The 18786-nt window shown below is 46.0% G+C and overlaps 1 protein-coding gene across 3 annotated transcripts in view; it reads left to right on the top strand.

Moving 5' to 3' along the window:
* Window positions 1-657: 657 nt before the first annotated feature.
* Window positions 658-18786, top strand: part of LOC109857981 (homeobox protein SIX6-like) — a 46838-nt gene continuing 28709 nt past the window's right edge. For all 3 annotated transcript variants that reach the window (XM_020434807.1, XM_020434808.1, XM_020434806.1), the window contains exon 1: window positions 658-1975. In XM_020434807.1, the coding sequence (XP_020290396.1) occupies window positions 1347-1975 (629 nt within the window). In that variant the 5' untranslated portion in view covers window positions 658-1346. The remainder of the gene's footprint in view (window positions 1976-18786) is intronic.

Genomic DNA, 18786 nt, shown 5'->3' with positions numbered 1-18786 from the left:
ACCTATCAATCTTATCCAACTATCACCGGGTACGGAGTCTAACGTCGAAAACAGTTCGTCGCGAGATCACAGTAACAGAAGCAACAACACAGCAGTGGCGCGTCACGGCAGCAGGAACGGCAGCTCGCAGGATCATGCCGTTTTCACCCCCCTCTCCACGAGCGCGAAACAGCTACCTCTCCGTCCCACATTCTGCCGGGTACATCGATCGTTCTCACTCTCCTCGTCTCTCGCACCCTTTTCGTCTCGCGTCAGAGAGGGGGCGTGAGAGGTGCCGGCATACACGGAATGGTGGTGGAAGAGTATTCACAGTGGGGTTCGTATACCGGCCACGGCTAAGCACGTGGAAGGGATAATTAAACCGACACAAACGTAGCTCCCTACGCTGCCTAACGGAAGGACGAAGAAAGGTTACCATGGCTACGTGGATGGGATCCGGCCAATCCCGGTGTACTTCGTAGGCGTGGCCTGTGCGCTGGTTCCCCCCTCCCTCTGATACCGTCTGTCTCTGTCTCCTTTCCGCAATCGTATCTCTCCGTGAACACAGAAGGTGGTGGAGATGGTGAGACAGAGGTAGAGGTAGGTCTAGAGCGCCAGCGAGACAGCCCGGTTGCAACGGGCGCGTACAAACGTATCATGCTGGGTAGGGCCGGTGCCGAGATGCCGGCTTGTAAACGAAACCAGTTTGCTATCCGATACGATCCAGGCAACAGCGGCCTCGCGTGATATCCCCACGACGTGGAAGAGCGTCAGCGTGCTTGGGTCTGGTGGGTGTTAACCCTGGGCGACCTGGAGAACGATCGTCGCGGACTCACCTGACAGCGATCGTCGACGGGCGTCGGAACTACCGATGTGATTCCACCGCCGAATTCACAACGTTACCACGTGTCGCCCCGGGAGTTGTTTCAAATATAATTTATATAGTGACGTGTCGCGACGAGAAGAAGATTCACCATTGTGGGCTTTCAGAATTTAGTACCTGCAGAAAGAATCAGTTATATATTCTTCGAACAATTCTACCTCCTTGTAAGAAATTCAGTCTCTCTCAAGTATTGTCCTATTAAGTGTCGTCTAACATCTGAATCGTTTTGAACTGTCGAATTCGGATAGTGTTGATGGAGTGAAGTGGATTATCTTGCCCTCCCCCTAGTGAACGCTAAACAAATAGTTTGTAATGAGGGAACGTTTCGCGCGTGCCGCTGACAAATCATGAGAAAATCCAAGAGCAAACATAAATCGGAGCATCGTGCCTCCTGAACCGTGTTTAAAGCCCGGGTGACATCTCGACAAGTACAAGGATCCGAGACAGAATTGGTGTGGATTGCGAGGATCGTTGTTTCGGGAAGATGTCCGCCGCTGGGACCACACCGCCGAACGCGAACGGTCCGCTCGTGCCTGCTCCGATATTCGCGCTACCCACGTTGTCCTTCTCCGTCAGCCAAGTGGCCACGGTTTGCGAGACCTTAGAGGAGAGCGGCGACATTGAGAGATTAGCGAGGTTTCTATGGAGTCTTCCGGTCGCGCATCCCAACGTTCAGGAACTGAATCAGAGCGAGGCTGTCCTCAGGGCGCGTGCCATCGTTGCGTTTCATTCGGGACATTATCGCGAGCTTTACGCTATCCTCGAAAGGCACAAGTTCACTAAGGATTCTCACGGTAAGCTGCAAGCCATGTGGCTAGAGGCGCATTATCAGGAAGCCGAAAAGCTCCGCGGTCGGCCGTTGGGTCCGGTGGACAAGTATCGTGTTAGAAAGAAATTTCCGCTGCCAAGAACAATCTGGGACGGCGAGCAGAAGACGCATTGCTTCAAAGAGAGGACCAGGTCGCTGTTGAGAGAATGGTATCTTCAGGACCCGTATCCGAATCCGGGCAAGAAAAGAGAGCTGGCCGCCGCAACGGGACTGACACCTACGCAGGTTGGAAATTGGTTCAAGAATAGGCGACAGAGGGATCGCGCTGCTGCAGCGAAAAACAGGTGTGTCATAAATCTATTTTCGTTCTTCCTCTTGATTCGGTTTCTAGTCACAAGGAGTAATTTGCTTTTAAAAAAAAAAAAAAACATCGCCCGAACGACAACAATCACGTGCGTTTCCGTCACAGAAAAAAAATTATCGAACAACTTGTTCGAGATGTCGACATTTCAAATTTTAATGCCTTTTTCTTTTATAGAGTAACAAAAATTATAGTATTGCGTGTTATTTTTATCTTTCACTAACGTAACCCAATATATTTATTCGTTGGGAAGTAGAATTTGTTGCGTTTTAGTAATTCAATGACCGTGATTATTTCCATGGTTCAATGTTTCTTATTTATTTGTCAAATAAAAGATAATGAACAGATTTTACACATGTAATTTTTGCAAAGGAATCACATTAAATTTGTCGATTTTTACACACATTTGAACCTTGAAAACAATCCCGTATATCTTGTAAAAAACGGTGATCTTTTCTCCTATTTCACGTTTGACACGTAGCGAATAACAATAACAATTCTCACGTTCTGATATTGAGTTACTGGAAGACCTTTTTTTGAGTTCTAATGTTACACACAGTGGTCAAATTCCGTGCGTGCACAAATATCGTTAGGTCGTCAAGCTGTGGGAACGCGATATCGATTACCACGGTTCTTATCAAAAACGATCAACGTCACGTATTTTGTGACGTATCAGGCTCGAAAAAGACTCCTCCGTCCGTGATAAATCGAGAAGAATTTTCAATTCACATGCGAGAAAGAGAACGTCTTAGAGATCGTCTACGCGTTACGACGTACAAGGAAAGTTTTGTTCATTAAGTAGCGTTTAATAGAAGTTAATCGCGAAACGATTAATGGTTTAGGTCCCTTTAGACAGATTGTTGTACTGCGTCCTCGGCAAACGAGCCTTTGTGCCTGCCTCAAGGTTCCCGTGTGGAGGGTCGCGTAATTTCATTTTGACGTCCAACGGAGGGTCGCTGCCGTCGGGCGAACGACGATTTTCGAATTACGTCTTTCAAATTGTGTTTTGACATCGCGTTCTCTCTCTTTCTCTCTCTCTCTCTCATCTCTCTTTGTCTCTCTCCCTCTATCCCTTCATTTGTAGATATAGTCGAAGTTCTCGGTTAGCTTTAAAATAGCATTTGAATCAATCTCAGATCTTTGCTCTTTGTCTTTGTGTAGACAAATAAAAAAAATATCGCGTTTCTTCCGATTAATTTTACGCGGCTCGCGAGAGATAAATGTTCCTGCATGTCGTACTCAGAATTGCATACTGTGTTGTAATAAAAGAGTTTACAAAATAAGTGAGTCTTTTTGTAGTAAAACAACTTTTTGTGTTGTTCGGAACTTTTGTAGTATTTTCATTCAAACGTTGCATTTCATTGATATTCCTGTTTGTTAATGAATCGTCGGTCGGCCACTTAAAAGACGCTGACGTGATCGGGAATTTCGTGCAATAAAATGCTATTGATCCCAAAAAAAAAAAAAAAAAAAAGAGAGAGAAAACTGACACCTTTCTGGTACTGATCGAGTGCGAAAAAAAGAAGAAAGGGATAAATCCCTTTACCCTCCATTAGTCACCGTTGGTTATTATTAGGGGATCATTGACTACGAGGCGTAGATCGTAAAGAAACCGGAAGTATCTCTCTGGAGGTTAACACCTGTCCCTGCATTTCGATCCGGCGGTCAGTTTTCGTTACGAACAGGTAACGATCCGAGTTGTTCGACTATTTATCGGCGGGGAAAAAATACCATCGCTATTTACGTTATAAAAGGAGAACCCGGGATGAATTTTTGCGCGAAGCGTGTATCCCTCTTGTTTGAAAGGCTCGAGTGACCAGCCGGATGTTCTTTAGTTGATTTATGAGTTCCTGGACTAGATCCTTAGGAAAGCTTTTTTTACTATTGCCGCTTTGGAACATTCCGCCGCATCTCAAACACGCAATTTCGCAAAACGTGCAATATTCTCGAATGTGAACGCGCACGTAAACACAAACACACGTACATACATCCGTACATACATCCGTTGATTTAATTCAATCTATAATAAAACCTTTCAAGATTTTAAAAGACTTATGTTATTGCTATTGTGTAAAACAATATAAAATCTGACTGACGTGTATAACGAACACTTTAACACGTGTGAAAATTCTCAGTCTACAGTTAAAAATAATTAGCATTTAGTTATCTGTGTGCGAGAAAATTAATTCGTGCCGTACGATCACCGGGAACGTGTTAAGAAATATGTTCTCGAGTTGTCACGTTGCGCGAGTGTGTGCGTGCATCTAGTTTCTTGATGTCGATAACACAACACAGAGAGTCTTGACACGCAACAGCGTCCGGTGGTCGATGAAAATGCTAATTATTGCGCTCCGCGTATTGATACATTATTTCAATCACATAAATCTGGACGAATGCCTACGATAACCCGCGTGCGATATAACCAATCCATTCTTTCACGAAAAGTCGCATCGACCTAGATCTGTCTCCTCGTGTGCGCCGCGCGGACATGTCGTGTGTTTATTATTGCGCTCTGAATGAAGTTATTAATAGTTATTACCTACGTCTAACGCTGTAATTGATATATCGTTAACGGTCCCGACGATGGCTCAACTATGCTGCTCTAATTGATCTTGATGAGTTCGCGCAGTGAGTGAAGATTGTAGCTTCGCAGCTCCGTGTTGACCGTAAAGCACGTATGACGGCTCACGCGTTCATTAAAAATACAAGAAAATGTTTATACTCTACATCGCTATGCACATATATAATTGCCGATAAGAATTGCGTTATTGACGATGAAACAAATCTCATGTATGATGATTGCTTTCCCGACGTGGAAAAAATTATATATATAACATATAAGATTTATTACGCGGAACATAATATTGCATAATTCTTTTGCATTATACAGTCGAACGATAAGATCGGGTTTGTTAGAATTTCTTGGAAATGATGATGAATTGCGGTAGAAATGTCGCTCGTGAAACGCGTGTTTTACACGTATGTGGAAACGTAATTGGAAAACAATATTATGCAAATATGAAATAATTACTGAGAGGAATGTTTAAACGCATATTAAATAATTACGAAATATCAATTATTTATAATTGTTCGAACACGTTATTGGAGGACGAATAATTAGAAAATTATTATTAGAATCTGAGAGAGAGAGAGAGAGAAAAAAGAGAGAGAGAAAGAAAAATAAATATATTTTTATATACGTTTTAGAGACACGTGAGATTTATTTTACCACAATCCTGCGAGTTCTATATTCAACTGAAGCTATCCAACAATAGCTGCAATGTACCTATCGTTACCCAACGTAATGACATTCCGTGTCTGGCCCCGAGCCACATTTTCCTGCACGTAATCCTTCGAATCCCAGGGCGAAGTCCTCGCTTGTGTATGTACATCCTAGATAGACGTAGGGAGATAGAAAGCTTCCCGAGGACCCGGCAAGTCCTTTCAAAGACATCGACCGGTGTATGGAATTTGACGTTAGTGGAATTCGCGCGCAATAAGTTTTGTTTTGTATAGTTTTGAGAAATGGAAATTGCCATTGCTACACAATAATCGCTAATATTATTTTACTCCGAACTGCAATTACTGATTGTTAATTATATATCATGTTCATGTAAAACTATTATAAACATATATAATTACACATGCGAAAAAAAAAACAGTTATTCATTTTTAATATTTGCATCTCTCTATATGCTGATGTTAATAATGAAAAAATTTAGCTTTGATAATTTTTATTTTAGATAATTTGTAGATGTAAAATTGTGTATTTTATTCAATTAGCCGAAATTATATGAACATTTTCTCTGTAATTTTTCCGCACGTCCAATTCCTATTTATATCGAAATGGCTTTTTTGCGCTTTTTGTTACGTGCGTTCAATATTTAATAACTCGGTCACCGAGTACAGGTAATGTTCATTAGCCGCGACGTGGAAAAAAAAACACACCATTAAAAAATTCATAAGAGATATTTTGCATCACTGGATAACGCAGTTTGTTACAATTGTTGTTAGTTCCGAAACGCTGAATAATGTAATCCACAAAAAAATAGCGGCCCTTTTTTATCATTTTTCCATCTATCAGCCGTACTTTCCGCTCTTTTAGGCAATTCCCTTTTTATTTGCGAATTATGAATTCTGCACAACAACACGAGACCGAGCAAGGTACACGCCGTGCATTGTAAAGAGCTTAATTCCCGATTGATAAAATCCGCCAACGATCAGACTGTAAAATCCCGGTGAATAAGTACATTCCGTGCTAAAAATTTCACGTGATTTCCACACAGCCGTTTTCATATTTCTGATCGAAAAATCAGTAATCACGTATGTATTTTCCACGCTTTTCGAAGATTATATCGAAATTTATATTATCGCTTTCTCGTCAATGTAATCTGCAGTGTAGGCATGCTTCTAGAATTATTACCATCCTCTAGCCGTCGTTTCTTTGAGACGTCTCGAGGAACACGATCTAAAGGTATACAAGAGCGTGTCCTCGGGTGTTCGTCCGAAATGTTTCATTTTCGTCACGTGTCGGCGCCCGCGAAGAACGTCGCAGCTCCCATCGTAACGAAATTTCCTTCGTGGTGCATTTTCAGTTCTGACACACGGGGGGGTAATGCCAGAGAGCGAGTCTACCGCGTCGCGTCGCGTCGCGTCGCGTCGTCGTCGTCGTCATCGTCGTCGTCAATGTCGCCCTGACCCGGGTTGGGTTAGGGTACACACGTAGACAGGATACAGCGCCCGCCCCGAGGATCCTGGAAGGTCCTTTCAGAAACGTCGATCCGCATACTGCCTGCCTCGCGGTATATTTTCGCGGTCCAGCGAGCGAGTTATTCAATATGCTCAACCCCGAAAGCCCCGGAGCAATCTCCGTGCTCTCGCGCGTAGCTACTCGCGCGTCTGTGTGGATGCGAGGTCGCCGTGATGTGTGATGTGTATGTGTGCGAGAAAGTGTTGGCGTGTTCGTGCGTGTGGGTGTATGTAAGAGCTATATATTACGGAGGGACGAGAATGGAGCGGGTAGATTCTCGCTGGCGCTCCACCCGTGGTAGCGGTGGGCGCAGCATTTCTCTGTCGCGTTTTGCGGTAGAACGCGGATAGCAGAGGTTGAGAATAGAGGACACATCGCGCGACACATCCGGTGTAATCAATTATTAAGGCGACGCATCGAGAAACAGATCAATAAAGTAAATCTATATGTATATATAATATAATCTATTCGAAAAATGCACACAGTATGTTTTATACATATATAATTCATCATTTTTTTTTAACGCCTCGAATAAATGTTAATTTCACTTTGTGTGTGCGATTGAACACCCGGTTTATACTAGTCTCATGTTGCAAATCTCATTACTCGCTTTGGTGTGTTCACATTGAGGACTATGCCGCTATTAATTATATAAAAGCGGAAGTTTATGCGGCAACTCGTAAACACGTTCGGAATCGGATATGTATACGCGAAAATCCTCGCGCAAATACAGATGTAACGGTTCGCCGGAAACTCGGGGGGCGCCGCAGCCTATGCGGGAATCAAGGCTTCCCACGAGCGTCTACGGCGTAAGAGGGGTGGCAGGATGGGAGTTGGGGGGAGGGGGGGTGGCAAGAGATCGAGAGGGATATAACCACCTCAACAACTCTCTGCGTTGTCGGCTTTTCGGGGGTGGCTTAGCTCGCTTCGAGCGTGTTTCGGCTCTCTCTCACTCTCTCTCTCTCTCTCTCCTCTTTTGCCGCGCGCGCGGCGTTGCCTTCGCCTGTGAAGTTATCAGATTTTGATAAAGTCCCCGGTGTATTAGAGACTCGCGCTGTTTGCGTTTCTACGTAGATCCCGTCTGCGTTGCCACCTCCTCGCTACACCCGCACCTGATCCCTTCCATCAGGATTCGCGATGCCAGTTACTTCCTTCCTTTGTGAACAGCGAGACCCCGACTGCGCTTTTTTTTTTTTTTTTTTTTTTTTTCTGCTCGAGTGACTGCGACGGAAGGGACGCGCGCGCGCGCGCGCGCGAGTCACTTGCGCTCTCTTTTATTCAGCGGGAGATCTGCATTTTCGTAGCGATACTCGCGAAGCGCCCCGTTGTGCTTTTATTTATCGTTTCATTATTAATTCTCGTCTGTGTTTATTTTGTTGTGTTGCAAAAATTTCACTTACAAAATCTTACATTCACAAATATTCTTAAGAATTCACATTTGGTTACAACGCGCCGCGTCTTGGAAAATTATTCCTCGTACACAAATGGAAAAAGTGCGGCGAGTTGAGTTTTGCATAAAATCTAAAATCAACGGCCAGAAAATACAGGATTTATGGTCGCGTGAAGTTTCTCTCTCTGTGTGTGCGAGATGCATGTTCTTTCGAATCATTACTACATGCCTTCCGGTGTACCTTCTTCTTCGAGTCACGGTCAAGTGTCACTCAGTGTAGTACCGCCGTTATCTTGATGACCTTAAACGAGAAAGAAATATGGAAGACGACGCGAAATGTCATCGCGTTGCGCAATCTTCTACCGCGAAAAATGTCCCGCGGGCCGTGAGTGTGTCTCTTCGTACGCCCGCAGATGGACGACGACAGATGTCCGACGAATCAGACAGAATTCCCGTTTCGGAAAGCGCCGGCGTGAGAAAATTGCACAGCGCGAAATATTTTTCGCGTACCGGAGAAAAATCGTAATGTCCACATAAGCGAGCGAGAGAGGCAAAGTCGCCTCTATGCACGAGACCGTTTTGATCTATCGTATTCACCGAGCTACAAGTCACATGACAGATAACACACTATCCTCGCATTTGCGACTTTTACAAATCAATTTCCATTACCTTTGCATTTGTGGCTTTTACAAATCAATTTAACCTCTGTATTTTGACGCGACAGAACATTAAGACCGCTGAGAATATATAATCAACTCTATGTTGAGACTTTCGCGACGTTAGATTACACGCGTAAATAAAATAACAAAATTCGCCACGTAAGCTACGCAATGTTTATCAAGAAGAAATCAACAAGTCATGAGGAGCTAGTCATCATAAAAAAATAATTTCTCAAGAAACAATTAGCTTATAGTGTCGCGAGATAAGGTCGATCGAATGGGCAATAATACACTTCTGAAACCGAGCGAGAATATTGGCCGACGAATTAACGACGATAATGACCAAAAGAGCGGCGAGCACGCGATATATATTCGCCGGGAAAGAAACCGCCAAAAAGCCGCGGCACGTAGGCGAGCAAAAAGCAGTAGAGACAAAGGCAATGATTAATTCTACATTGGATGTCCAGGATCATTAGCGGCCAGACTGCCATGACACCTGCTCGCACGAGCCCTTCGTGATAGATTACCGGGTCGAGGTGAGGAGCGAGACGACGGGCGAGCGGAGTCGAGTCGCGACCGGGATCGTGTATGCGCGCGCGCGCGGCCGGTTGTTAATGATTCCGTATTTCGACATTCTGAGCGATATTCAGGAAGCAATGAAAAAGAACTCGGGTATTACTGCCACTCGCCCGGGGTGGCCGGCGCGCAATTCGCGTGGCAGCTTTTTGTCAAGGGCTGTTACGAGGTAACGTGATTGATGGCGGTCTGGCAAGGTGGCGGGCGTATATATATATACCTAGCGTTTCGCATTTCGTGCTCGCACATACGCGATGCAGAAAACGAGAGCGTGCGCGCGAAAAACGCGATTTAATAAGAACCACGGAGTGTCGGTGTGTAATTAAGTGCTCGGAAAAATCGCGCGGTATGTATTTGAGTTTTCTCGCTCCCGCTGCGGCAAGTGGAAATAAGTCTGAAATATGACAGTGATTAATTCGAAGGACGAAAGTCCATAAATATCACGTACTTATATATTTTACATATGTATATCGTGTTTATGTATGCGCTCTCTGACGCGCGTTGATATAAACCGGCAGTTCCGGTTTTTATTATTTGTATCAATCCGCTTCGCAAATATGTGACCGCGCACGTTTATAACTCGCACTTTACCGACGCAAACTCCATTTCGCGCACAGTCGGCGCGAAACATTTCCGTCCGAGCTCCGTCGAGGCATCAAAGGAGCCAACTTGTCCATCGGCAAATAATTAGACACGTTCGCGAAGACACATTCGTCTCTTAGGAAGACGAAATGGCGAGGGGCGCGAAAGGTACAAATAGGTAATTGACGTACGCGTGGGACCAGCTGTCACTTGTTTCCGCCGAGATCGCTTTTTGTTTCACGAATGTGCTGTTGCGAAGACCGGCAGCAGAACGTGTGCGGGTGCCTGTTTTCACGCCGACGCCGTGGGGGTTCCCCCATTTCCCTCGAACCGTAGGGCACCTACGTGCCCACGGAAATGTATGTGTTTCGACCCTGACGGGGCGCGTTAGGGACGAAACGAAATATTAGGGCGAGATATTGGACCGCAAGCTACTAATTCGTACGATGATATCGATTCACACACGGAATCGTCCGGTGACGTGCATCCGGCAATCTCTCCGACTTGGCACACACACATTCTCCCGTGTATATGACCGTGGGCTATTTCGTACTTTCTCGTACGATCCCGGCAGTCAAGGCTCCCGTCGATTCTTTGTCCCTCTCGCTGAAGAGAGCAAAGAGTGAGATTGGCACCAACGACATACAAAAGACACACACGTATACACACGCGCGCGCGCGCGACGTTTACGAGAGAGCGAGATCTCATCACGCCCACTCACGTGACGCGGATCTATATTTGAGGGATATGATCATTCGACGGAAACACGAAAATAACATTGGCGCGAATATAGAATCAGCGAATACTCTCCCCCGATCGTGGATAGCCCGAAGATTTTCGAAGCTTTTTTTCATGGGGATTTTTTTTTTTTTTTTTTTTTTTTTATGTGTGTGTTTCACTCTACCACGGCCGGTTAATCTGATCGATCGATAACGCGCGCGCATTGTAATTCTTGACCGGGGGTGGGATTGGTGATCGAAATTTACACGCTCGCATGGCTGATCGCGCGTGGCGATATCGGATAGTACGAACGAAAGCGAATTTTGAATTCAAACGAAACATTGTTATTTGCATTCGTGTGAATCAAAACCGACCATTGTCTCGTTAGTACAATTCGATCAGCCTTGAACGTGTAACACAGCGGGATCATTCATCGAGAATGCTCATTCATGCCTCGGCTTGGCAAAATGAGTTCGTCATAATTACGCGAACGATCGAATTGCGGCAATATACGTTTCAACGCCGTCGCGTATATTTCTCGGCTTAACGGCTTAGTCGTGAATGTTGAAACGCGAAGAATCTCGCAAATCTATTATCACTTAATTCCGCGTGGATCGAACGAAACAACAGGGGGAAACGTCGCGTCGAAAACGACACAAACGCGCTGCGCGAAACGAAAATATACAACTCTTAACGAGCCGTTTCATGATTATTGCCGTATTTATAAAACTTGACGGCGCGTACACTCAAACAAAATGTTTAGTCAAAGCCAACATATTGCTCGCACACGGGAAGAGAGAACCAGTGTCTTGTCTACTATAATAATCATCCACCTATTTGACGAGTAATTGCAGACGCGCTGAGGTTAGCTGGCATCAATCGTCATTTCATTAATATTCCACTGACCGAGAGTGAGAAGCGCCTCTTCACGCTCGCTCCTTCGGTAAGCGCGGAACGAGTTTTTCTACACGCCGTGGTATAGGAACACGCGCGAGGGCAGCGCGAGATGCTGCGCTGCAACTTCATCGATCCCCACACACCGGACGAGGTGTGCGTGTTATCGTGCGCGTAGTATATACCGCCGGTCCGGAGCTTTGTTTCGTTCCCGAACAAATGGTCGCCGGTTCATAGAGGGCGTGCACGCGGGGGCCCTCCGTGCAAGAGAGGGATCATCGATCGTCACTGATCGTTAGCCGTAGAGACACAGTAATTGCCGCTCATTAGGGGGCTAAAGGAGCGTATTATGCGCGCTGAAAAGAAGGATCGCGCCGAGGCGGATTGCCGAAGCGAGAAACTCGGGGAGGAGAGAGAGAAAAGGGAGAAGCGAGAGAAGACGAGAAGCGAGAGATAGAGAGAGAGAGAGAGAGAGAATGAGAGACGGAGAAAAAAAGAGAAGAAAAGGAAGTTTCCGTCGGGAGAGAGGGACCGTTGAAGGCGTTGAAAAGAGTACTCGACGGGTACGTGAAGGAGTTCATGAGGTAACCGATACCTCTCTCGCAGCGCTTTGTTCCCGGACTCGGCAATGAAATATAGCTATGAGATGCCATCCGTGATGCCATGATCCTTTCCCTCTCGCGGGTGCCGAGTTAATGCGCGGTTGCGTGTCTTCCCGATTCCCCGACGTGTGTAACTTCGACGCGCACAGACGCGCCAAACGTCGCGGAGCCTGTTTGCTAGTCACAATAATGTCGGAAATTACACGTTCTCTTCGAACGTCCGATGTACAATCAAACTTCTATTCAATGTTTTGACAATAATCCATCAATCGCGACTGACACGCCCATTTAAAGATGAAAAAGACAAAAAAAAAAAATCAGCAATTAGAATTAGAAGTGAATCCAATTAAACCTGAATAAGCATTTTTTACCTCAGTTGTCAAATATTTTACCGTCAATTGCGAGTTCAAGTTCGCGAAACTGAGAAGAAAAGACTCCGGATCTCTCCCGTCAACGAGAGTCTAATGTAGTGTGATATATCACACGCGCGGTGATTACAATGCCCGCGACGATGCGCGTTTCTCAGGAAGGCACGCCGACGTGCGAAGATGGCTCACGCTGGCGTGACCTCCGCGCGCTCAAACCGATACGCTCAAACGAGCCTCGATCACCTGACACCGCTCATTACACGCGTCCCGTAACAACGCGGCCCTGACGCGGATAATTAACGATATCGAGATACGAGAAGCAGCAACGCGCGCGCGCGCGCGCGCGCATATCGACCTCCGCGAAATTTATCACCCGAACTTCAACGGCCGAGATTGATCTTCTCGATTCGCGTGCATTCCCGTTCTCATTCTCTCCGGCCGATCGATCCTTTAATAATGTAATAATGCTTGATAAACGCTTGTGAAACGCGCGAATGGAATACGCGAATCGATGACACAAGTTAAATGAAATTACGGATCACTTAGCGCGTCGTCGATGTATGAACCACTGAACCCACACCGTACGAAAACTTTCAGTGTTCTTTTGTGAATGTTATCCCGATCGTAATTCGAAGAGACAATCTCATGAGAGTAGTGTAAAGTAAAACCCTTTGTGTGCGAATTAAACACGTTCGATATGAGACGCACGCGCTGATTGATCAATTCATTCATTTGAACACGCTGGGGGTAACGATATTTCATCTCAATGAGTATCGATGATGAAGTATCGATGTATCTTTTTGTCAGTAATAAAGAAAATAGAGTTTTTCTCATATAAAAGTTACAAAACGCACGAACCAACCGCGCAGTTTTTTATTTTGCTAGAAGATCGAAGTCTCGGATCTGGTTTTTAGAAACAGTATAATTCTTTCCACACACACAGACACACACAAACCGTGTGCGCAGAAGTATGTCATTCCCGCGTGATTCGTTCGAGCAACGAGATAGAAGAACACTCGTTCTTGTCGCAGGAGGTACTTCTACCATGCCACACTACCACCTGTGCGATATAGAATTCCACCGGCCCGTGATCAGGGTGTCCGGTTACCTTAGTTAGAGCCAGGTACGTATCTTCCTACGATGTTTTCCAAGGACTACCTCGTATGTAGAAAACCAACGCGACTTCACCTTCTCTCCTTTCTCTCTTTCTCTTTCCTTCCGTACCGACGTGTTCTTCTACTAGCGAGGTCGCTCTTGCGCGAGAGTTCGGAGGGTGTATCGAATGTCCTTACCGTCCTGCGGTCCCGTCTATAGTGTCCGGCTACCCCACGCTCGTTTCACGGTTAATTAAGCGACTAACAATCTGACCACGAGACGGTTAGCAGCCAGGGAGGCCCGCGATCTTCAGAAACTCGTAAACAGAAGGAATTCTTCGAGCATGAATGAAACCACGACGAGGCGGACGCGATGAACGAGAAGAGAAGGGAGGTGATTTTTGGGGGCAAAAGAAATGAAAGAAGAAGATTGACAGGAGATATCGATCGTCCTGATCATCGGGGCCACCTTTGGGAAGAACGCACCACCGGATTGACGGCCGATATATTTTTCGATGTTCCCCTCCTCCCCTCCTCCCCCGACAAACCGCGTCCCGGTGAATTACGTTCCGCTTTTCGTTCACCGTCGCATAGATTCGCCACTTTTTAAGCCGATTGAAAGAGTCATTGTGTATAAGAGCGTATAAAACGGATCGCTTTCGCGAGAGAGAGCGCTGTTGTAGATGTAATATATATAGCCGATACGCGAGATCGTGTCTCGATGATGTTTATTTTTTTGACGATGCAAGGAGTTTAATTTCAATGTTCCGACTTGATCGAAATATTTCGGTCAAGGAATTTTAAATAATCAACAGACGCGATATAATTCCTTACGATAATGTGCATATGTGTATATGAGATTGTGATTGTTACAAGTCTCTTTGTGACAATTGTTGTAACGGGAAAAGCAATCAGCGCGCACACAAAAGGCCGGATCGGCACTTGGAAGACCAATAAAACTCGGTGAATCGCTCTCTATTCACTTAGAAGACACGCCCGGTGACTTTATAAACTCGTCCAAGTGAATCAAAGGAGAAACGAGGGCGGATTAACCCCGGCGGTGTATCGAAGGTATCGTCTCTTGTTTCGTGCGCTCATGGCGGGTAGTTATACCAGGAAAAAGGCTCCGATACCTGCTAACAAACGACCAACAGATGATTTAGCACATATTCCACGGAGGGCGCTCGATCGCCTTTTACGTGTAGCGGTGCCCAACCGAGTATGATTGTTTTATAATTAAGCCGTTACCGGATAAGGCACGGACGAGCGGGCGGCGGTGGTGATTAATTGTTTTCGAATTGAAAACCTATAAGACGCGGTGGCGTCTTAATTTCATCGTGCCCGTGCGAAGTTGTGGTTCGTGATTGCGATCGAAGAAAGAGAGAGAGAGAGAGAGAAACGGGAGAGAGAAAGATGATCGCGCGTTGATGTACTCGGCGACGTAAAAATAAATTAAAACTCCCCGAAATGATCCGGTCGCGAGCGTAATCGAATCCCAACCTATCGTCCTGGTTGACAACCGTAGCCGAAGAGACATCGTTTTTGATGGCTAGGATCGGCAAATTATTCTGTTTCGCTCACATGATAGATTACATATTATTTAAACGTCCAGAAAGATAATTTACATAAAAAGAGAGAAGTGCGCGCAATTTTGTTGTCGATACCTAATCGCGCGATATCAATTATGGAATCGTTTCCCCGGCCGACGGGGGAAAACTTCTTCGCACCCCTATTCACTCCCGATGTTTCGTGTCTCTGCGACCGACGACGTCTCGACGTCGAAAATTCGGCGCGTCTCGAAAGCGCGCCGCATTTAACGGGGCAAATAGACAGCGTTGCGCGGCAAAAGGGTGCCGACTGAAAGGCAAACAGTTTAGCTGGAAACAATTGACTGCAGATTGAAGAGAGAGCGTACGCGCAAAGGGGAGGAGGGAACAGGGCGGGAGACATCTGACGATCGATGCACGCGTCGCTGCCACGAGAGAGCGAAGTTACATCTGTCCGCCGATGAAAATAGATTTTGAGAGCCGTGCCCGGGCTTCGGGGGGAGGGAGGGAGAAGGGAACGAGGTTCTGCGGGACGGGAGGGTGGTGGAGGGAGAGACAGAGGGGGAGTTGGCGTTGTTAAAACACTCGTTTCCAGACCAGGAATTCGTGTTTCTCGTCACAATGCCGGCGCTTTGATCGACCGCGCGCGCGACCAACCGGCACCGAAGGCGACGCGTTTGTTTTTTAACGTTCGCGAATTGAAAAAACTTATCAACGATGTAATGCGTCCCGCTCTCGGCTGACCGGGGAGGAAACGCCGCGCCGCACGCCGTCGCTGCAGCGAGTCTCCGGCGAGCGCTTCGCAAAACCGCGCATATTTATTAACAGAGGGACCGCTGTTGGTACTTTGTGTTTTCCAAATGACAGCCGCTCGTTTGGAAAATATTGTACGACGCTCGAGCGTGGTGTTACGCATTTTTTTTCTTCGTCAAAGTTGTGTTCGTTACGCAAATGCTGTTGATTTTAATTAGTCTTTTCTATCGGGCCGCGCACTCACTCGGCCGGTGTACGTGTGTATGTGTGTTCTGTGTTTGTTCGTAAAATATAAATTTATCAATTTAATAGATTTCTCGTCGCAAAAAAACACATAATAATAATCAAATTTACGTTATTGCACGCGCGGCATCGTACCGTAGAAACGCGCCGCGCGAACGACTTAGACAATATTCACTTTTTTTTTTTTTGTTGCCAGAAGAAACGAAAGCGCAATGCAATTTGTCTAAGCGTAAACACCATGGCACCGTCGAGGATAGCAAGCAAACAGGCGGGTTAGTCGGTGGTACAAAAATTTCACTGACAGCGCGACGGGGATGTTTCTCCGATGTTTTGTCTCGTCAGACCCTTTTAGCGTCACTTAAAACAAAACAGTGTATCGATTTGACCGTTTCGCCCCCTCGACTGGCGTACTCCAAGTGTACCCGCGGGGGACGTTCGGCGCGTCGGCGAAGACAAGTAACACTCGATTTCACGGTGGTCCTCCAGGGAAGAGAAGTGTGTGCTTTGTTTTTTCCCGCCTACTACGTAGTCTCGGTTTGGTTTAGTTTGGTGCACTCTTGGCTCTCGGACAGTTAAGTCTCTCTCTGATACATCATTCTATAACTCTATATATTCTCAGAACGTAGGGGAGGGGGAGGAGTTGTGCGGTATTACTACTATCACGCAGCACACGACCGTCTTTCACAGCGAATCTGGTGTCGGGAATTAATTCGAGATTATTTTCGAATTAATTTTTCGAGGCCCGATTCAGTCAATCGATCACAACCCGATTGAAAGGGGCCGGAAAAAATCCTAAGGTGGTGAGCGGATTCGAACTCGGGACCTCCATGTTCGCAGCACTCAGGCCGCCAGACCAGTGGGCCGGTCTACTACATATCTCACTCGTCTGGGGTACGTACATACGTACCCGCTGTGCTCCGGATGCGCCAAAAGCGACGTATCAACTTCGAAACCTCCCTTTCGACGATGCTCCTCCCCCTCCCGACGATGATATAACTCGCGGGCACTTGTTCCTCTCAACCAACAACTCCCCGAATGCGATCTAAGAATTTTCGCGAGAAATTGCATTTCGCCGCAAACACAACGCGACTTACGTGCGAAGAAATTTCCGAAATAAAAATTCGAGACGAATTCTATATCCTGACGGAAGAAATATTACTCGATAATATCCGGCAATATTCTCAGTAATTCAGCGTGACAACTTCGACGTAATGCTCCCTTCTCTCGTAATCCTTTCTGTCTTTGTGTGCGATACGGTATTAAACATTGACGCTATTATAATCGCTTCTGCGATATGAAAAATCAATTCAATATACGACCGTGCTTATCCTGAAATAAAAGAAGCGACACACATACATACCGCGAAAAACGTGCGGGTTACGAAATAGCGAATTAACAGCTCGTGCATTAAATGATACGTCCTCGACAACAACATAATACGTCTTCATTAAGAGCCGATCGTTCAGCTCGCGTGGCATAAAAGAGTTCCAAGGAGGTGGTTACCAACCCACCAGGACGACTTTTTCCGCCGGCCGACGGCGTTCCTCCCTCCTTCCCGCGACCTACTCCACCCTCTTCATTCTCTTTCTCCTCTTCCCCCACCTCTTCGTCGACCGCGCCATCAATCCAGCAAGAAAATTGAATGTCGGCGTCGATTCCTCATTCGGGAGGGTTTTTTTTTTTTTTTTTTTATTTCGCTCCGACCACCAGCACCATTATAAAGTATAATGCGGGGACTGTGAGTGTGTTTCCCAGATTATCGTCGCCTGCACGACGCGATACCCTATGCCTCGCGTGTCAATTAGCCACGGTATATGAGGTTACAAAGTATGCCGGGTCTTTGCACCGCGCGCACCAGCCAGCCGAGTCATAAGAGCCGCGAGATCGCTTCCGATCGTTAGGTAAAAGCGACCAGCTGATTCCCGTTTAGGTGAGATACATATACATGTATGTATGTATGTTCATGTACACGAGATCTTTCGCCTCTTATATCTTTACAACATGAATCAAATTACTTTTGACAACTTATAATTATCGGTGTTACTTAGTGAAAAACTTGGCATCGCCAATCAAGATAAGAAAGACTTTTCAATATATATATATATATATATATATATATATATATATTTTTTTTTGTTTCGAATTTATATCGCTAAAGAGCGCAACACGCATGTATTTATCTCTGTTACAACGTAACAAGAAGAAACAATTTCTGACACGCAAACCAAGCGTACATAGCGTATACAGCTCCGATGTTCGCGAGAGAAAGAATCAGCTTTCGTCTCTTCAAGCTCAAGAGGTAGTAAATCTCGAAGATCAAGCTCTTCCCCCTTTTTTTTTTTTTTTATCATGCCTCAATCCGTAGCAGTGATTGCATGACGCATAAATTACTTAACTACGCGCGCACCCGATTACCGGTTACATGCGCTCGCCAAGGCAACGCTTACGGTTTTAAAGCCGCGGCGCGGCGGCGGCAGTATTCGTCCCGTATCCGCCGAGACGATTAATCCTCTCGTCATTCATCTTGCTTGCCCCCCACAAAAACAAAGCACCCGACGCCGCCGCGCATCGTGATGTACACTGAGTTGCAATAATGGGATCTTAGAAAATCCCACA

This window comes from Pseudomyrmex gracilis, unplaced genomic scaffold (assembly GCF_002006095.1).
Source record: "Pseudomyrmex gracilis isolate BER0280 unplaced genomic scaffold, ASM200609v1 scaffold_179, whole genome shotgun sequence".
Taxonomy (NCBI): domain Eukaryota; kingdom Metazoa; phylum Arthropoda; class Insecta; order Hymenoptera; family Formicidae; genus Pseudomyrmex; species Pseudomyrmex gracilis.
Note: the sequence above shows the minus strand (reverse complement) of the source record. Positions and strands in the feature narration are given on the sequence as shown.